Source organism: Apis cerana, linkage group LG5, assembly GCF_029169275.1.
Source record: "Apis cerana isolate GH-2021 linkage group LG5, AcerK_1.0, whole genome shotgun sequence".
Taxonomy (NCBI): domain Eukaryota; kingdom Metazoa; phylum Arthropoda; class Insecta; order Hymenoptera; family Apidae; genus Apis; species Apis cerana.
In genome coordinates, this window is record NC_083856.1 from 4988450 (window position 1) to 5010492 (window position 22043).

Consider the following 22043-nt stretch of genomic DNA (forward strand, 5'->3'; position numbering starts at 1 on the left):
GAAATATAAAATATATATATAAAAAATATTTATTATTCATTTGAATTAAATTTATTAATATTTCTATATCTTTATTTTGTCTCATTAACATAATATTTGAATAATTTACGTAATAAGAAAAATTAAGATACAATAAATTTTTATATTAAATTTATATTTATTATAGTATAAAGATAATAATTTATACAATTGCATATTGTTCGTACAGTAATTCACGTACTTTATAATAATCTTCTGAAATGCAACCTTCCAATATTACTTTTCCAGCTTCATGCTAAAAAACATTAAATTTTAAAAAATTCTTATTTTATCAGTTAATTATATCATTAATAATAATTATAATTAAATAAATTGATTAAATACAAACCCTTCTGACAGCAATAGTATTATTACAACACCATAAAACACCTCCACTAAATTCGGAAGGAATATTACTTTTATTTAAAATCTGCTTAAAATCAGATAATTTTAATTCATTTATAAATGTAGTTTGATGACCAGGCACCTATGAATCATAAATATAGTCATAATACATTTATATTGTAAATATAAAATTTTTATTTATTTATTTTTTTTATAATACCTCATTTAATGGCAGAGGTTCCAGTGTGAGTATTTTATCACTTTGATCTATTGCATCATTTGATTCAGTACCTGCAACAGCATCTCGACATATTTGATCACGTGCAGTTATCATTGCATCAACCCATGCTACTTCAGAATCACCCTTTCCTTTTGAAAAGTTTAAACCACTAACAAGTGCATCAGTTAAACGAACCTAATTAAATACAAAATTATAATTTATATTTATTATATAATTTTAATAAAATAATAATTTTATATAATAATTTTATATAATATATAAAATATAAAATTATATAAATTTAATATATTTATATAAATTATATAATTATATAATATATTATGTAATCATTTATATGCATTTATATAAAATATATAAAATTATTAATACATTTATATAAAAATGCATTTATTTAAATTAACATAAACTAAATATTAATTACTTGGTATATATGTGTTTCTGTTGTAGCATCTAATGTTTCTCCTCTTCCTGGAATAAATACACGTGCACCTGCACTTTGCGCTTGTTGAGCGAGAATTTCAGTATCTCTTTGTGACCCTCTAACTAATACAACTCTTCTTGGTCTTAATTGTGCTAAAATTTTTTGTAATGATTCTCCATCAGATCTACCTTCAAAATCTATGTATGTAACAGAAGCATTAACCGTCATTGTACGTGTAACTTGGATACATTTGGTTGGAATATCAGTAGGTATTTCTGGATGATGAGCAGTATCTTCTTGCTTTGTTTCCAAATTTTCTTTATTATCGTCTATTTCTGGCATAGTTTCTGCTATTTTATAATCTTCTGGTCTATACACAAATTAAATATTTTAAAAAATTATATACTCTTATCATTAATTTAAAATATTATAAATGTATATAATAAATACCTTATAATTTCTCCATATTCATCAATTTTAATTTTTTCTTCTACAAATGGAAACATAGGATGTTGTTTTTTACTTTGTTTAAAAAAACCTGGTTTGCTTTCTTGTTTTACTAACAAATCATGTTTTCCTCTTCCTCCACCAACTTCTATTTCATCTTCTGATTCAGAACTTACATCAGCAGTCTCCCTGAAATATAATAAGTATTTAAATAAGAAATAATATCTATAAATATCAATTTTTATGTTATGATATAATGTATTATAATTATATACATTTGTTCTTGTTTCAATTGTTCTTGTTTTAATTTTTCTTTTCTTTGATATTCTTCCAACTCAAGTCCTTCTAATTTTATTCTTCGTTTTACTTCCAATGTAATATTTCTATTACCTCCCTTTTCTACTAAATCTCTTGCAAGTGTTCCTGGTGATGTCCTACTAGTTAATATAATACTATTTTGGGGATTACCACACCATTGTAAAAATAATTCTCTTGAAAAACCACATTCCATATCTGGAGTACTTGCAAGTACAACCTTGAATTCATATATAAATCTATTTTCATTTATAATATTTATTAATATTCATATAAATTAATAATTTTATAACAAATATTCTAACCTTTGGACTAGGAACTTGATTTAATTCTGCCATACTATGACATAATTGTAAATGTTTAAATTGGAATGGATTATTTCTAGCTCCTTCAAAACTTCTCATTAATTTATCACTCATCCATTCTATTTGTGATTTAGCAAATTCAACTACATTATAACTAACATTGTTTAAAAGAGCTAAAGAATATGCAAGTAAACCAGATTCTTTATTGCGCCATAATTGATCTAACATATGAGCTAATTCCAATACACGGCCAGCTGTGTCTACACTAACCAAAACGTTTCCACCTCCACGTAGAGTTTGTAAAATATTTGCTGTAAAATATTATTAAATATTAAGTAATATAAATTATAAAATATTATTAATAGAATTATAAAAATTTATTTTCATACTCATTAACTTTTCATCTCTGGTTCTACGTCTTGCTTGTTGATATGTAGCATTGAAAGCATCTGTTATTAATAAAGATGGTCTTTGTAATCGTTCTAATTCACAACCATTTAAATGTCGTTCTTTTTTATGGTTAAAATCTACAGCATATATTATATCTTCTTCACCAACTTTCACAATTTTCCAAATAGTACCTCCAATCATATGACCAGCTGGTAAAGGTGTTAAAGTAACTCCATATCCTTTTCCTTTCATTGAAATACTTTGATTATATTTTAATTGAACTATTTTATCAAATGCTGCATCAACATCATCAAGTGTAAAAAGATCAAAATCTTCCATATTATGACGGGACTACAAAAATATATAAATAATAATTTATTCTGTGTAATTCATTTTAATGAAATTATAAAAGCAATAAAAAGTATTAAAATTTGATTAAAATTTTTTTCAAGATACATATATACCTGATACATATCATACATAAACATTTGTCCCATTTTATATACAGGGATAGTAGCATATATAGGGCAATTTAAACCACATTTTCCAACTAAATATGGTAAAGCACCCAAATGTAATGGGTCTGGATATGATAAGAGAACTGCATCTATTTGATGAACATGTCTAAAAGAATAATATATATTACTATTATTCTTAAATTTCTTACTTTATAATTTTTAAAATATCGTATAATTATCTACCGTTTTAATTCTCTTATAAATTCTTGATCAAAATTTTCATCCCATCCACAATCAAGTAATATTCTTAATTCATCAACTTGCAATATATAACAAGGAGGAGATTCATCCATAGCTCCAGAAACAGCATGAAGTTTTATAATTGATGTCATTGTTTCTTTTTTTTTCACTTATTAAAATATATATAAAATATATATAATAATATATATAATATCTTCAATTCATTTAATTTATTTTTTAATTACAAAACATATTTACAATTTAACCTATTATTTATAATTATATTCCTTTGATTTTTAATCAATTAAAATTAAATTTATGATTTTTAAAAAATTACAAATATTTTTTAAAAGATAATATTTATATTGTTTAAGATTAATTTATTTATTTTTAATTACTTAAAGTATTTGAAAAAAATTTTAAAAAGAAACATTTTAAAATGTTTTAAGTTTGAAAAATGATCAACAAACGGTACAATAGAATTTTAGATAATATCTCAGTATTTTCTAATAAAAAAAAATAAATAATGTCAATGTTATATGAGTTAGAAATAGATAAAATATAGATTATGAATGAATTTCTCTTATTATTATATGGCACAGATGAGATACAAAAAATAGTTTTTTTATGTTATGAATTTTAAACCTATCTTATCTTTTTGCTATTTTTGTCACATGCAATATTATTGGATTGAAATTCAAACTTAATTTTACAAGATTTATTAAGATTAATTATTAATTAATGTTTATTATTAATAATAATTGAAATGAGTTATTATATGGATATTATGGGTATATACTACATATATTATACTAAATAGATAGTTAATATAACTATGGGTATATAATATAGCTAGTGTAGAATCACAGATTCTACAAAAAAAACGATTGTACAAAGCAAATCATATAAACAACTATATCAATATATTTAAATTCTTTAAAATTAAAAAAATTATTGAAAAATGTTTCATATTTACAATAAAATAATTCTTATTGCAAGAAATAAATATGCACATAGTAAATATTTCATCATAAATAAGTATATAAAAAATCATATTTTATCATATTTTACTTTTAGAAATACTAGAAACTTTTCGAATTATATTCTTCTAAATAATAAAATCAAAAATTTAGATAAAAAGTTTTAAGATTTCTTTAAAAATTTTGCTATTTCTTTTCAAATTATATTATATTTTATATAATATAAAATTGAAATTTTTAATGTTAAAAAATTTTTATTAAAATTTACAATTTTGTATTAAGAAAATATAATTTAACGAGAAATAAGTGGCATGCAATTTTTTGGAAAAATTTTGTTCAAATTTTCGATTTTTCAGGAAAATATAAATTTAGAAGAGATAGCATGAAAATTTTTGTGAAATTTGATGTATTTATTTTTTATATATATTTATTCTTTAAGTTAACTTATTAGTAATAGGTATCATTTCTCGTTTTTTAATTATTTTAATTAATTCTAATTAATTCTAATTATGAAAAATAATATACTTACCTTCTATATATTTAGTTTTTATATACTTATATATATATATATATATATATATATAGAGAGAGAGAGAGAGAGAGAGAGAGACAAAAATATGTTCTATAAATTATATATATGATATATAAAAATACAAATATATATTATGTTATTAAAAATTGATATTTTTGATATATATATATATATAAGCTATCACAAGTTCAAATTTGTTACAATTTATATTACAGTACAAGCATATAGAGTATAATGCAAAATAGAAATAATATAAAAATTTGAATTAGTACTATTTTTAACAAATGAAACTAATATAAAGAAAAAAAAATAAATTATGCACAAAGATATAAAATTGATGACTTGCATTCATCTTTTGAATGCTCAATATATTTCAAGTTTGTATATTTTTCAGAGATGGCATAAAAATTTTTTGATATCAAAGAGATGGCGCTAATAATTAATTCTTGCTTTACCTTTATTTTTTTTCCATTACTGCTTTTCTTATTTTATAAATTGTAAGAATAAATAATACTTCTAATAGATTTATGAATGAAAAAGATCTAAGATTTTTTTCAATGAAAAAAAAAACATATTTTATATATATTTTCATATTTCTTTTTAAGTATGAATAAGTAAATATATGTAGCAAGTTTCATAATGAATTAAATAAAATAATCCAAAAATATTTTATTACTATATATGAATACTATTGAACAGTTAAAAAATGCTTTTAAAAAAAGTGTATTTGATATTATGAATTTTTTTAAATAGATGCATAAATGTTAATATTTTCTTATATAGAATCATATGCTTTTTATATTACTAGATCGATATTTTGTTAATAATTTTTATGTCAAATTAATATAATTAATTATTACAATTCAATCATAATTTTTTTCTTACAATAATTTACATTGTTATTTCATATTTTTCTATATTTTCTATTCTAAATCGATAATATCGGATGAGAGAATGATAATAAATGTTATGTATGTAACACTGGATTATATGACATAAAAATATATTGGATGATAAATCTTTTCTATATCTAGTCTGTGGTTATAATTAATATTTTATAATTATATAATTGTAAATGTATAAATTATGAAAAATATATACATATATTTTAGCAAATATAATTAATAATTAAAAATCAACATAAAATATACAATTTGAATAAATAAATAAATATAATATAATATAAATAACTTATTTTTTGTTAATGATTTTCATATATTTTGAAATAAATAAAACTTTAATATTATTTAAATTAATTTTTATCATTTTAATTATACTTATCATTTTAATTATACTTATAAATCTTTCTAAAATTTATATGTTCAATTTTTGTCTCTTTCTCTCTTTATCTTATAGCATAACGGGATTTTTTCAACGTGATTGCTGTCACGGTACAGCTATAAGATACGTAAGTAGAGATTTAAGTTTGTTTTTTCTATAATTTAAGAATTACTCATCGAATTATACGAAATTTTGGGTGAAATTAGATTTTATGTATGTAATATGAATAAATATAAAAATACAGATATGCAATGAAAACAATATCATATAGAAAGTGGCGGGAGATTATAAGTAAATAGCAGATCAGCTGATGAGTGACAACAGACAAACGAAAGCTTATTGTTCTTGGTCTTGGTTATGGCGACAAGCAGTTCTGATGGGTCCTGTACAGCACCTGCAGATTTTCAGCTTTCGTCAGAATTGGAAGACGTTTCGAATCGTTTAAGCGTGAATCTATTGAAGTGCCCACTGTGCCATAATAGTCGTCGAATTTTTTATTGTCGTCAGTGTATTCAAAATGGAGATTTTATTCATTCAACTTCTGTTTATTCTGAACGGTAAATAGATACTTATAATTTAGATGTTTAATGACCATTTATTTTTATGTATTAAAATTTTATTTAGCATCAAATATTCTTTAAATATTTTTTATAATTTTATTGAATGTAATATAATTTTTATTCTTATTAAATCATAAAAGAAAATTTATTGTGAAAATTATTAAAATATCTTATTTATTAAAGATTTATTTTATTAATAAATATATATTAATAAGTAATCAATAAAAAATTATATTTTATTCTAATTTACATCTAAATAGATTTGCAGATAAACAATTGCGACTTTTACGGTTGAAAGCTGCCAGAGCTCAATTAGAAGAAAAATGTGTAAAAGCTCTTGAAAAATATAAACAAAGGGATAAATTGGTATTTTATATTTTTATTTTATATTTAATGCTTTAGATATTATTTAATAATTATTAAAGAAAGATATAAATACTACATAAATTTTTATATTATTATTATATTTAATTATCCTTTTTATTATTATTATTATATTTAATTATCCTTTGGATTGTAGATATGTGATATAAATACTTGTAAAGAGAGAGTTAGACTACTTCAATCATTAGTAAATGAAACAAGGCAAAGTATAAACAGAGGTATATTTCTATTAATATTTTTAATATTTAGAAAATAGGTATATTTAAAAAAATTTAATAATGCATAGGTAATCAACGTTTAAATGTTCTGAAAGATGTAAACTCTCAATTAGCTCTTAGATTACCTAGACATGAAGAACGAATTGAAAAATTACATCGATATGTAACTGGTTTAAGAGCAAAACAAGAAAAACAAAAGGAAGCAGTAGATAGGAAAAGACAACAGTTGAAAAAAGTCATTAGAACTGCTGCAAAACAATTGATTCAATATATTTTTCCATTATCCAAAGTGCAACCTAATAGAAGGTAATAATTAATTAGGTTATCTTTAAAAGATTATTAGTATTTATAGAATATTAAAATATTTATTAAAAAATATTTTTTACTTATTTTTAGTTTATGTAGTAGTGAGGAAGATACTAGTTCAGATGTAACTTGTGCACTGGCAGATGCATCTGGAACATCATATGTTAGAGGTAGATGGATTAATGATACAGAAAATGCTTTAGAAGTTCAGCACCGTATAATTGCACCAACTTTACCAGGAAGTGGAGATTATAGTGCTTATTCTTTATGGGGTATATAAATTATTTGATTCATATTTTTTTAATGAATTATATGATTTATATAAATATCAAGCATATTTTTTAGTGGCAGCAAACAAAGATGGAGTTCCAGGTGCAAATAAAGAGACTGCAATGCACAATCCAGCATACAATATCAGTGCTGCTTTAACATATGCAACACAGTTGGTTAATATTATTGCTTATTACGTTAATGTAAGATTACCATATAAGCTTGCTTATGGGTATGTGAAAAATGTTTCATTTTTTTTTATGCAAATGCATTAAATATTGAAATAAAAATAAAATAATTATTTATAAAAATTTAATTTTTAAATATTTTTAGAGAATTTTGTGGAAATGAAATGTCAGATCAAAAATTTGCCAAAAAGGTAGCAAGGCTTAATAGTAATGTATTACATTTATGTTTTACACAAAATACTAAAATTGCAGTTCTACATCCAATGCATACTTTACAAAACTTAATGCACTTGCTCAATACAGAAATTAGTGATCTTGGAAGGTATATATTTATTTATTATTGTTATTGTAACATATAACAATAACACACATATAATAATATATTTTATATATTGAAATAGAATTGGTCCAATGGAAGTAGATTCAAATATTGTAGCAAAATTGCACAGTCAATTAGTTCCCGATTTAGAAAATAGTGATGATTCTGCTTCTGATGAAGAAGAAGATACTTTTAATTGGGATTGGGAGGCTGTGAGTTTTATTTTATTTATTTATTAATGATTATTATATAATGTAATATTTTAATATTATATAAATATTTTATTTTTATTAGGTTCCAAATGTTGCTTGTCCTGAAATGGTAGTTCCCATCCCTGGTGCAATGATTAGTCAACAATCATCTAGTATGCAAGTGAATCAAAGTGTTGCTGGAGGTTTAGTTACGAGTGCAGCAGCTAGTATAGCTTCTATTTGGCGTGGTTGGACGACAAATAAATAGACTGTTCTATTTAAATAACAAATCTCTTTTTATACAAATCGTATTTACATATGTGAAAACATATGTAAGAAAAGACAAGACAAGAAATTAATAATTCTTTGTAAAATGTGAAACACTAAGTTGAGGAGTGAATGTTTAAAAATATAATATACTGTAAATATGAATTTATTACTTACTATATATAATACATGAAATAGTTTAATTCCGTGATAACAAATTTTGTAAGATTTGACGATTTAGTTTATTTTAAACTATTTATGCAATACATACTGATTTGTGCTATTACTTGTAATATAATTCCAAATATTTTTAGGACGCTCATAATAGATCGTAATTCTATGGTACAAATTTTGTAAGTGTACAAACAAATGTTTGAATACACATACACACATACAAACAAACGCAAACATTTTCAAATAATAATTGTTTAATACGATTCATTATTAAGATGTGAGTTTAAAACGACTGCCTTTTTTATACTCACTGCACTTCGTGTAATTATGTATTTGTTAACATATACATAAAATACTTCCTCGCATTAATAGTGTCATTATTATCATTATATTATCTATGTATTTTTAAGTTATCAAACAATTCTAATATAACATTTTAAGGTAAATAATATTTTGGTTTACTATAAAATATATACAATTAGATAAATCAAAAAATTTGTTATTAAAACTATGTTTAAAACTATTTAAATATGTTTTTTAAACGGTATAATGTTTCTGATAAAAAATCATATCTTAAAAATGTTATCATTTTTGTATAAATATGATTATACCATATTTCATATATATTTTTGATTATATGTCAAAGAATATATCTTGTTAAACACTTCATATCTGACAATATATAATATGAATGTAAAAAAGGTTGTATTGGATTAATGACTTTTAATTTAAGTTAAAATTAAGAATAACATATATAACATTAAAACAAATTTTGTATTTGATGTGTTGTTAAAGTATATTATGTAAATCTAGCAAAAAATAAAAAAAAATATAACTTGTAATTATTATATTTAAGCACAAATTCACCGACATAGTATAATTATACCATTGTATTTTTTTAAAAATAAGTATTGTATTAATTCTTATATTAAATTATCTATATTTTTTTTAATTAATTAATATTTCTTTTTGTAAAATTAGAATCATTAACTATTTGGCATGCATAAGTTATATAGAATATATTCGTAAAATCTTTGGAAAATCAATTTTAGAGATCAAAACAAATATAAAAATTGATATGCAAAAATGTTGAAGTTTATTTATTAAATTACTAATTAAATTAATAATTGAAATTTGAGTTAGACGAAAAAACACAAATATAGAATTATTTTATTCTATTTTTATTATATTATTCATTATATATATTGTCATATTTCGTTCTGTCTGCTTGGCTTCATCAATAAACTTAAATTATTTATAATTTAAAAAATAATTTTCAATCGATATTTTTATATACCAACTTTTATATTATTTATTAATATCTTATATATATATATATATATATATAAGAACGAAATGTAATTTTATCAATCATATAAAAATTAATTTAAAAAAAAATTAAACAATGTAATTTATTAATAAATAAATTACAATAATAACTAAGTAATGATAATTGTGTATTTATTAATAATTGAATTTTTTTTGTATGAAAATAAAATTAACTCTTCTAGCATTAAATCTAAAATAAAATGTAATTATTCAATTACATGTAAAAAAATAAAATTATACAGTTATATTTGATTAAATAGTTTTATGCAATTATGATTGAATACTATTACAAAATTTTATGTATTAAAATTTATAAATCAATAAAAAATTTATAATTGTTCAATTTAAAAAATTCAATAACATATTTTAGTTTATGTACTTCAATTAAAATAAAAATGTACAAATTTCAATTATATATATAAAATATTCTTTTAAACAAAAAAATATTTTTAATTAATATAATAAGTAATGTAAATATAAATTAATTATATAGAATTTATATATTATATAAAACAATATGTATTAATTTGTTAAATCACAAATAAATTATGTTTTTATTTCTATTTTATATTTTATAATTTAATATTAAGTAATATATATATTGTGAATATGGAATGTGCAACATGCAATTTTAAATAAATTTGTATATTTTTGGAATGTATAAATAATAGAAAATTAATAAAATATAATTGATAAATATTTATTTAATAGAAGGATAATAATATACAACATTAATTATATATTCAAAGTAAAAACCTATAATATATTGCTATAGAGAACTTGATCAGATTTTTTTATATTTACTTAAAAATTAAAATGCTTTGTACAATAAATTTTGTAACTGAATTTAGTATTACAATGCAATTTCCAAAAATTATTTAATTAGAAATTAAATATGCCTGTAACACCATTCCTCAGTCTCTCTTCGTGTAGTACTCCTCAGTAGTTCTTGTTGGTTGGTATCTCATTTTCATGACTTTTGGGTTCACCAGTTTTAATGTATATCACATGTATAAAATTGTATACATATTGTGTACACTAAGTGGCTTGAGAATTCTGTAAGCATATCATTATATAGTATTTTAATGTTTATGTACATATATTTGATTTACAATAAAATATTATTATAAGTTAATTTAAAAAAAAAAACAAAAAAATATTTTTCTTAATATTTGTTTATAAAGAAATAAAATATTATTTATTTTATATTATAATTTTAAAAAATATAAAATTATAGACCGTTTTATTTTATAATAAACACATGTTAAATATTTTATCCTTAAAATCTTCATTACTGAACTAATATAAATAATATATTTATATATTAAAATAGTAAATAACTATAGATAATATTAACTAAAAATATATTATATACTTACACTAGTGATATAAACAAAGATGATTACCTTGAAATATTAGAAAGTATAGCAAATGTTGAAATAAATTATATTAAAAAATTTTTTTTATCTCTTAGATTAAATGTGTATTTGAAATTGATTAAAAATATCTTATAATATATATATATATATAAATATAGTTATGAAATCAATTTGTGTTTGTTTATTAAATTTTCAAATAATAATAATTTGATTTTTTATTTAAAATTTATAAAAATTATGTATTTTTAAAATTAATATATTAATTTTTTTACAATCACAATTAATAGAAAATAAATTTTGCAAATTTCAAAATTAGAAAAATTTATAATTGCTATTTCTCATATAAAACTATTTATTATTAATAAAAAAAATTGTGCATCAAAATTTAAAACAACAATATTATTTAGATTAATACATTTGCAAAATTGCATAAATATTTAAATTATTGTATTTTAATATTTAATAAAAATTTTAAATTAATTTTTTTTAAAGTAATCTAAGAGATACATAACAATAAATGACAATAAATATATCAAAAAAATTTTTTTTAATATTAAAAGCTGTAAAATGCCAATCATAATAAAATATGTCAATTATTTAAAATTCAAAAAAAAATTTTAGCAATAAAAGTAAACATTCGCAAAACATACATACTTATAATAACGATTAAATTCGTGAAATATATGTTTAATTATATATATTATATACAATATTATAGATAAATAATCTTGATCAATAAATCTATATGACTGCATTACATATAAAATTGTAATTTTTTTTTTTATTGAATTCAAAATTTTCAATATAAAATATTTATCTCAAGATTTTAATTGTTGTTTGCATATAATATATATTTACATTTACATGTTTATAAATTTTTATATATAATTATGTAAATGTATATAATATTAAATGAATATTTATAGATAATAATATTTTAATAATAAAATAATAAATTTAACGATTAAAATCTTGAGATATTTGCAGTTAAAATAGATAATTTTACACAATGCATGTGGCATTCCAAAATTATTGTATGATGCATTAAGTACTACACTGTAAAAATTAAGAAGAAATCTTATTAGTTCAGAAAAATGAGGAAAGGATTGTTTTTATTTACATATACAAAATATATGCGGATAATAAAAGCATTTCCCTTAAGAAAAGAAAAAGATTATATAATATGTAGGAATTTTATATTTTCAAGTGTACTATTAATTTATACATATTATTATTGATAGATGTTAATGTTAGAATACAGAAAGCAATATCATTTTATATCTATTTAACATGTTTAGATGTTATTTTAAAACAAGAGAATCTTTTATTTTTGCAATCATTTTTTTATCTTGTAAAATAAATTATGCAATATATATAATTAGATTCAAATACTAACAGTTATTATTGAAATCAGTAATCGGAGAATTCAACTTGGACTGCAGGAAAGGACTCGAGTATTGTTGAAATGTAATCTGAAGAATGAAAATAGGATATAAAAGGATTATAAAATAATAAAAAGATGAATTTTTAATGATTTTATGATAAAATTTTTAAAGAAATTGTTTTGCTTGTAATTTAAGATCTAAAAATCAGAATAATAAATATTGTATGATTTAAAATATTAATATATATTAAACGAAATCAAGAAATTTACAATAATATGAAGAAGAAAATAATTCAGGTACAAATATTAAAGAAATTTTACTTCTGCTCATTTAATACATCATGTAATATTTAAATGCTGATTATTTAAAGTAAATATTATTATTTTGTTATAAAATTATTATGCAAGTATATTTTATTATATTTTTAAAAACAAAATCAGAAGAAACACACAAAAAAAATTATAAATATATAAGTATACAGAAACCAAAAAAATAAATAATCATTATAAATGCGAATATTATCATATTTATAAATTGATATCCCTATATTCTGTCTAATATTAATATTAACAATATTTTATAATTAATTAGTTAATTAGTTAATATAATATTCTATATATATTAATATTAACAAATACAGAACGCAAAATAAATTTATTGTTGAAACAAATGAGAGAGAGAGAGAGAGAGAGAGAGAGAGAGAGAGAGAGAGAGAGAGAGAGAGAGACAATAGATGAATGAATGAATGAACGAATGAACGAACGAACGAACGAACGAACGAACGAATGAATGAACGAATGAATGAATGAATGAACGAACGAATGAATACAAAATAGGTCTACAAGTAGAAAAAGAAAAGTAGTAGAAACACGTGTGTTAAAAATGCACTTTGGATTTATTTTCATAACCATTGTTATCATTATCAGGAATATACTGTTATTTTTGTTATTATTAATATTTAAATAAATGATATCCAATAAAAGATTAATAATAAACTTATAATTTTTATCAAGATAAAATACTTTACTTTTTAATTAAAAATACACAAGAATTTTGATAATAATCAAATTTTTTGTTTTTAAATTTGTTATTATGTATATATATTATTTAACTACCTAATTTTTTATTTTGAATTATTTATAGACGAATAAATTTGTATATTTTCAATATTTTGTCATAAATTCACAATGACTAATTAACATTTTCAAAAATATACAAAATAAAAATTAATATCTGAGCAAAACCTACAAAAGTAAATGGTCTAAGATATCAGTAAAATATGTTACTACCTTTATACACTCCATATTTCATTATTAGTAAAAATAGAGGAGATAACTCTAAGGGATTTGTTATTTATTTTAATATATTACTTTAAAACGATAATAGACTGTTAACGTTTGTTAATTTCAGGACCTTTCTTTTAACCAGGAACGGTAATATATACTTTGGTATATGTATGCTAAATTTGAGGATGGCCTTGACAAGTTTCTGTTACACAAATTTTTGAAGGTATAAAATTAATCACATAACAAGATATAAAAATAAATATATGATTACCTGATATATGCAGTTTCATTAACCAGTTAAATTTCTGTGTAGAAATATTATATAAATATTATTTATTATATTTAATGTCTTCAGAAATCAATAATGCTATTTTGGTAATATATCTTAAGTACTACTTACTTGTCATTATTTATGTTTATATAATGAAACATGCATCTTAATGATTTTTATTTGTTTATAACTCATGTAACATTTAATGTTAATTTTTTTTTAACTAATATTATTTTATATAATTTCTATATAATTAAAATTTTTTAAATTTATCAATTCAAGTTTGGTCTCACATTTAAATATATATAATGTAATTTAAATATAAATATAATTTTTTTTTAAAGAAACTGAAATCAAGGCCTCCTTATTATATTCCTACTGCTTGATTTTTAAAATGATCTAAATAAAATATTGATACATAATTTCCTGGACATAATTTTTATGTATATACATATTATTTCTAAAACTAAATGATCAGTTTTTCTACTCTTCTAACGCGTGACAAAATTTGAGACTTCAAAATATAGAATGAATAGCTATAAATTATACTTAAAACTTATTAAGGAAGAGCATGAAAAACTGACCTAAGAAGTAATTGTTCTGAGCGCAAGTTCTCTAGAGCTACAAAAATATATAATTGTTTATAGTAATATTATGCAGTTTTTATCAACATAGCAAGAAGATATGATATAAATATTCTATCAAGTGTTAATTATAATGAAAAACTAGATTTGTGAAATAATTTAAATTTATATAATATTATTTTGATAAAATTTTATTATTTTTATTCTATTTTTATTATTATTTAAAAATAGAAAATAATCTTTTTTTTTATATTATATATATATTGTATATATAAGTAGAAAAAATATAATCAATAAATATAAAAAAATTAAATAATTTAAGATATAATTGAAGATAAAATCATAAAGTTAGTTAATTAAATTTTATTGCATTAAATTTCAAAATTTTCACATTATCTAATTTTTCATAGAATATATGTATATTTATATGCATGTGTTCTTGATAGAATATTTTTAAATCCTCTGCTTATAACTGTAATATAATTTTTTTTACTCCTTGGATGAAGAATTTATAAAATCCAACAATAGATAGTGATAATTATGAAAACCATCAATATCAATATTGATTAGAATTAGCTGTAGGATATACTTTTAGTTCATTTTTCATATTTTTTTTTCAAATTATATAATGAAATATATCAAGAAATATTTGTCAGTGCTTAAATATTGTTTGAATATTAACATTTGTTAATCAGTTTATAATCTATAATATGTTTTCAGAAAGGTGGCAATACAAAACAAATTATTTTTCTTTTTTATATTATTAATTAATTTTGTTATTTAAACTTTAAATATAACTGATAAAAGAAATATGTTTTTTTAATAATAATTATTAAATATCATGAATACATTTTTAAAATATTTTTTTAAATAAGTAATTCCAAATGCAAAATTAACATTTCTTATTATCATTGGATATATGAAATTATTTAGAAATTTGAAATATAAATTATGTACTTATTTCTTTGAATGGGTGAATGTATCAGGATTTTTAAATGTAGTTTTAAACTCTAATTTATTTTTACCAACAATAACGCACTGCAAGAATGTAAAATCTGCCTATGTTTTGCAGATTTAGTTTAGGATTCCCTTAATATATCCTTCCTTTATAATATATCAGTGTACTTCTCTTGCAAGTTAAAAATGAATCTCTTTTTACATTAAAAGAGATCAATAAAATAAACGTATTTCCAAACTTCTGCATCGTTATATGATTATGGAACATGTCTAATGATTACAGTTGTACATTTGATGCAGTATACAAAAAAGTCAAAGGTTAGTTATATCGAAGGGAAATCGTATCCAAGACTTACACTATCCGCTCGGCTGGGACATACTTCTCGAAACACTTGTTCAATGAAAGGTTGTCTAGAAAAAAAAATATAATTATTAAATACTAAAAATTAATATAATTTTTTAAATTTAAAATATAATTTTATAAATAATTCTATTTAAATATAATTATAATAAGATAAAATTCTAAAACAACAAATGAGAAAATGAAATTCAATTTTTGAAGTAAAATTAAATAATAGATTAATTTTAATATCAAAAACATTAACTTTAATATGAGTTTATATTTAATTTATGCTTACTTAAAATGAAAAATATGATAGAATAAAAATATAATAATTTATAAATATACATACTTGGCTGAAAGACCACCACCAGGCGGAAGATTAGGAAATTCTTGGTCCACAAGAAGTTGTAACAGTTGCAAAAAATCAAATTCATTTTTATCCTTTTGTTCAGCAACTATTTCTATAAATATAATAAAAAATTATTACAATTTATTAAGTAATTAAAATTATTTATAATTTAATTATCATTATTTTAAATATCTGCTTTAAAAATATTATCTACTATATTATTAGAACATATTGTGCATATACTATCATATTTGTGCAGCAAACATTTGATCAATATTGTTTAAAAAAAATCAAATGCACTCTTGTACTTGATATATGGTAAAAATTTTGATTGTTTGTTATAACTTTATTATTTTATAATATATTGTTATTGAAATAAATAATAAACACATAAAATGACTACAAATACATGCATCTACTTAGGACTGGAAAAATTAGTGCTTTCTTACATTTCTTATGGAAATCTTGGAAACAAAATCCGGTCTTAAGTAGATACATTGGTATCTATATTATTTGTGTATAGATTATGTAAAGAAATATATTTTTAATAACTCTATTAGATTTATCCACCATTGGAATTGTATAATCTTATGTAATATATATATATATATATGTACACACATGCACACACATACATACACACGCAAATATGCATACATATATATATATATACATATAAAAAAATATATATATTTGTTGCAATGTTCCTCCATAAGAAATGCATTATTAAAAAAAAAAAAAGATACAATAGGTAAAATATTTCTAAATTTTCATAAAAAAAATGTTCACCTACCTGTGATAGCATTTAAATATATTTGAAAGAGGAACAAACAACTTTTGAATAAAAATTTTACTTACAAAAGAGTTTAAAAGAATACCAACTCCAAGGGTGGAATGCATTTTTGAGTAAAAATAATGATTGATGTTAAAAGAGTTTAATTTTAAAGGAAAAACAATTAATACAATTTGACAGCACACACAGAGAGAAAATTATCATTACATATAGATGCTACCAATATATTTATAATTTTGCTATCTATTTAACAATTTAAATAAGAAACGCAATTGTTAATACTCTAATGAATCTAATAATACTGTAATAGATTCTATATTGATAGTATAATAATGATCAAAAATGCTATACATAGTATGTGCTTACAATATTTTAATGAATATTAAAACAAAAATTGTATCAAATATTTTTTTTAGATTTACAAGTATTTTATATATTTTAAATTCACACACACAAAAAGAAAAAAATATTCTGATATTAAAATATAATGATATAAATCAACAATTAAATATTAAAAAAATTAGAATTTATTCATATACTATATAAATAAAGAATTAAAAATAAAACAAATATATATCTGTAAAAATAAACCTTCATCTTTTACTTGAATATTACTTATTGATCTTTTTTTTATACTGAAAATATTTTTTTATATTGCACAAATATGACAAATAGAGTATCAATAATAAATGTACTCATTATTTTAGTAATATACACAATTTACATAATTAATTATATTATATATTTTTTATAATTTTATCTGTTAAATTATATTCAGTAATTATAAATATTAAATTTATAAGGAATAATGTTAATTATTTAAAAATATAAGTCATATAATAAAATAATTCATTGCATAAGAATAAATTTTTGACATTTCTTAATATAAACATTTATATATATATGTATACATATATATGTATATATATGTATATACATTTTTTTTAGACAATTAAAATGACATAGATTTAGAAGTATTTAGAAAAAATATGTGATATATTTATAAAAATATTTTCATCATTAAATAGTATATAATAAATAATTGATCTATTAAAAATATTATATTATAAGAAGTAATGATTTGTTAAAAAGATAAACAACGTATTTTCATACTCAGATTAATATCTATAGAAATATTTGTTATATTTTAATATTTTCATTTTAAGTTAATATATTTTATATATGAAATAGAAGATATATCTAAAAGATATTTTTTAAATATATTTAAAGATATTAAAAAAATGAGAATCAAAATTTGAATACCAAACTTGTAAGAAATACAAATTTGATAATATATTTGTACTTGTAACTTTTATACTACTATAATGATTGTATTTTGAATTGTACTAAAATTATTAAATAATATATTTAAGTATTGTGCTCTACTTAAGAGCTATTAGAATGTCAAGTATGTGTATGATATTGTGATTTTGTATTAATGCAACAACAGAGAGAATATAATTGATGTGAATATGGAAATGTGAATGAACCTTTGATTCTCCTTTCAATGGCCATTTCAAGCTCTGCTTCTTTTTTCTGTGCTTCTGGACTTGGTTTTGGAGCAGCAGGAAATGTTACCAAAACTATACTCATGTTATCTCTGCTACCCTGCAACAAATAAAAATAAATCTGAAAAAATATTTTTAGTTATTAATAAAAAAAAATAGAATTTACAATTTAATTAATATTATTTATAAATTTATTTATAAATATATTTATAAAAATTTATAAAATTTTTTATAAATTTGATAATTGATAATTATTAGACATATGATTGATATATGCATTAATAAAATATATTTTATTAATATATATTTTTGGTGTATATATTGATATATTATTTATTTATTATATTATATTATATTAATATATTATTAATCAAATATAATTAAAACTATTCAATAAATACATAAAAAAGAAATAGTATATAATATAATATGTAAATAAAAATAAAATATTATGTAAAACTTAACATATATTAAGTAATTGTAGCTAAAAATTTATGAAATGAATTATTTAATATATAAATTTAATTATATTAATATGAAAAATAATTTATTTTTTTGAAATCATTTATTTATCACATTATCATTATTAAATTCTAAGATTAAAATTTAAATTTTGAAACAAATAAAAAAATAAATAAAAATAAAAATGTATATTTTTTAAAATTTATATATTTATACTTTAGTAATAAAAATTTATTATAAAAAAATACACATAAAAAATTTTAGATATCATTACCTTATACAGACAGGTATCTATGACCTGGTTCGTAACTGCTTCTAGGTCATCTGTAAGCAACAGCCTTGAATGTATAAAATTACATAGATCTTCGTTGTTCATAACATCCCAAATACCATCACATGCTAAAACTAGAAATTCATCATGTTCATCGTCTCTATCTCGAACAAATATTTCTGGTTCTGGAGACACTAACTGTTCACAGGGGCCTCTATCTTTCAAATTTTTGTACTCATAATCTCCCAATGCACGAGATACAGCTAAAGCTCCATTAACTCTTTGAATCATTACACTACCACCAGCATTTTGAATTCTTTCTTTTTCAGCAGGTAAGACAGGTTTGTGATCTCTTGTTGAGAAAACTGGATCCCCTGCTCGACAAAGTACAGCTCGAGAATCGCCACAGTTAGCAATATATATGTTTCTGGGAGATATAAATGCACAAACAGCTGTAGAACCAGATTTTTCTGTTCCAGAACTCATTTCTGGTAATTCTCTCATTTCATCATCAAGTCGAAGAAAGCCAGAATGTATTCCTTTGGTAACATCTTCTGCTTTAAACTCTTCTGTTTGCATTATACATTCTAACAAATGTTCTGCACTATGAGCTGATACTAATGCACCAGCATGACCATCAAATACTGCAAAATAACTCCAATCTGAGAGACCACCTTTTAAACCAGTTATTGCTCTATGAGCATCTTCCATTTCCATTCTCCATCCTTGCATGCTGGCAACACCATAATGTAGTCCATTGCCAGAACCATGTTCATTATATTTTTCTGTTTTTGGAGTATCCAAAAGTGCCCCCATAGTATTTATTTAGTAATTGCTATATTAGCTCAATCAATTTGTTTTTCTTTTTGGATATTATTTGATCAGCATCTTTTAACTGATCATTCAAATGACACTTTTTTAAGTTTTACCTAAAATTAAAATAAAAAAGATAAAGAAATCTTTAGTTTCTTATAGAGAATTAAGATTAAATATTTCTAGATGAAAATTTAAATTGGAAGCAAAAAAACAATATCACATTTAACTTATTGTATATATTATAATATTACTTAGAATTTCTCTTCTGATTATCGTTTTATAACATAAATTTATCACAACACTATTTTGTGTTATAATTATAATTTTAATTTAAGCAAAGAAAGAAGATAATTAAAATACAACATTATTCCAATATCTAACGTAACGTACAAGATAATCTCAACATACAAATATTTCAAACGAAACACGGTAACGTTTACATAAATGAAACATTCGAATTATATGTAACTACATTCAGTATATAATAATTATAGTAGCCTCATCAATGTTGTAAATTAATTGAATACAGAAATGGAATATTTCACGAGCGTAAGCTGTATCAGATTCTAATGAGAAATTATTTGGCAATGCCAAATTTTGCGACTAAAATAGTTTATACCTCAGTCTACATATTCGTGAAACTTACGTAGGAAGATCGTGACCAAATATCATCGTTATTTCGCGAAAATATATATGTGTAGAGCGTGGTATTGCTAATAGACTTGTTTCATATCACTATCACCATGTTCTTTTGCTAGGCTCAACACACAGAACCAACGAAATCGACTTGCATGAATGACGGATATACACTAGGTAATTTTCTGCGCATGCGTCGGTTATTAATAGTATGCTTTGTGGCGTCATAATCCGCCAATCAAAAGCCTACGATTTCCGCTCAAACCTGGGTAATCATATAAGATCCTGAAGTAAAATTAACTCGCGCGCGATACTAGCATTAACTCTCACTAACAAGTATATAAACAAAAACATGAAGTTTTTGTCGATGATAAATTATACTGTCACTGATTATTGCGTTTATCAATATTGTTATAGTCTATAAACGCAGCTCATTTAAATTTCGAAATTTTATAAACATATATATATAATTTATTTTTTGAAATATATTTTAACGAATTTTTATTGGCTTAATTATAATATCGGAAATTTTATATAAAAAATTATATTTTATAATAATATTTATTATTTAATTAATATAATTTTATTTTTTATTACATAAAATTATATAAAATTATCTATATATTACATAAATGTAGATAATACATAGATATAAAAATTATCTAAATATCATAGATATAAAATATATTATAAAATTTAAAAAATTATTACTGTTTCTATATAAACGATTTATTTTAATGAATTTTTTTTTAAATAAATTATTTGAATTTGTGTCAAGAAAAAATTCCCTTGCTATTTATAAAAATAGATCTTATATTCATGAA

General features: G+C 20.7%; 3 protein-coding genes across 7 annotated transcripts; 1 reads left to right on the forward strand and 2 right to left on the reverse strand.

The window, feature by feature from the left end:
• Positions 1–137: 137 nt before the first annotated feature.
• On the reverse strand, positions 138–3995 carry LOC107996527 (probable cleavage and polyadenylation specificity factor subunit 2). The gene is made up of 10 exons (XM_017054603.3): positions 3184–3995; positions 2947–3106; positions 2482–2833; positions 2093–2403; positions 1748–2007; positions 1476–1661; positions 1026–1395; positions 584–778; positions 368–505; positions 138–274 (listed from the first exon to the last, which is right to left on the reverse strand). Exons 1-10 carry the CDS (start codon positions 3330–3332, stop codon positions 182–184), a joined length of 2214 nt encoding a protein of 737 aa, XP_016910092.1. The 5' UTR covers positions 3333–3995; the 3' UTR covers positions 138–181.
• Positions 3996–5916: 1921 nt separating this feature from the next.
• Positions 5917–9692, forward strand: LOC107998336 (beclin 1-associated autophagy-related key regulator). 2 transcript variants are annotated; one of them, XM_017057537.3, is made up of 10 exons: positions 5961–6100; positions 6218–6530; positions 6794–6899; positions 7054–7135; positions 7204–7441; positions 7532–7713; positions 7787–7943; positions 8045–8221; positions 8301–8430; positions 8513–9692. In XM_017057537.3, the coding sequence occupies exons 2-10, from the start codon at positions 6331–6333 to the stop codon at positions 8675–8677; spliced, it is 1437 nt and encodes a 478-aa protein (XP_016913026.1). In that variant the 5' UTR covers positions 5961–6100; positions 6218–6330; the 3' UTR covers positions 8678–9692. The 2 variants fall into 2 exon arrangements, with proteins under 2 accessions (XP_016913025.1, XP_016913026.1); XM_017057536.3 differs by having other exon boundaries at positions 5917–6530.
• A 1166-nt stretch (positions 9693–10858) lies between these two features.
• LOC107998335 (protein phosphatase 1B) lies at positions 10859–21412 on the reverse strand. Of its 4 annotated transcripts, XM_062075597.1 has the most exons (7): positions 21230–21399; positions 19771–20696; positions 19017–19134; positions 16734–16845; positions 16398–16452; positions 12955–13030; positions 10859–11235 (listed from the first exon to the last, which is right to left on the reverse strand). In XM_062075597.1, coding segments are annotated over exons 2-7 (1176 nt in total). In that variant the 5' UTR covers positions 20584–20696; positions 21230–21399; the 3' UTR covers positions 10859–11233. The 4 variants fall into 4 exon arrangements, with proteins under 4 accessions (XP_061931581.1, XP_061931584.1, XP_061931580.1 ...); XM_062075600.1 differs by lacking the exon at positions 12955–13030 and having other exon boundaries at positions 21230–21412; XM_062075596.1 differs by lacking the exon at positions 10859–11235 and having other exon boundaries at positions 12738–13030.
• Between the last annotated feature and the right edge of the window lie 631 nt (positions 21413–22043).

Bases quoted from the DNA above. Each gene is read 5' to 3' on its own strand.
- LOC107998335 (XM_062075596.1), bottom strand. From the start codon at position 20,583: ATGGGGGCACTTTTGGATACTCCAAAAACAGAAAAATATAATGAACAT. The intron at 19,135-19,770 runs GTAATGATATCT...TATTTGTTGCAG, and splicing joins TAGATACCTGTCTGTATAAG to GGTAGCAGAGATAACATGAG. The intron at 16,846-19,016 runs GTTCATTCACAT...TTATATTTATAG, and splicing joins CATTGAAAGGAGAATCAAAG to AAATAGTTGCTGAACAAAAG.
- LOC107998336 (XM_017057536.3), top strand. From the start codon at position 6,331: ATGGCGACAAGCAGTTCTGATGGGTCCTGTACAGCACCTGCAGATTTT. The intron at 6,531-6,793 runs GTAAATAGATAC...ACATCTAAATAG, and splicing joins ACTTCTGTTTATTCTGAACG to ATTTGCAGATAAACAATTGC. The intron at 7,714-7,786 runs GTATATAAATTA...CATATTTTTTAG, and splicing joins TAGTGCTTATTCTTTATGGG to TGGCAGCAAACAAAGATGGA.
- LOC107996527 (XM_017054603.3), bottom strand. From the start codon at position 3,332: ATGACATCAATTATAAAACTTCATGCTGTTTCTGGAGCTATGGATGAA. The intron at 1,662-1,747 runs GTATATAATTAT...ATTATATTTCAG, and splicing joins CAATTGAAACAAGAACAAAT to GGAGACTGCTGATGTAAGTT. The intron at 1,396-1,475 runs GTATTTATTATA...ATTTGTGTATAG, and splicing joins GAATATGGAGAAATTATAAG to ACCAGAAGATTATAAAATAG.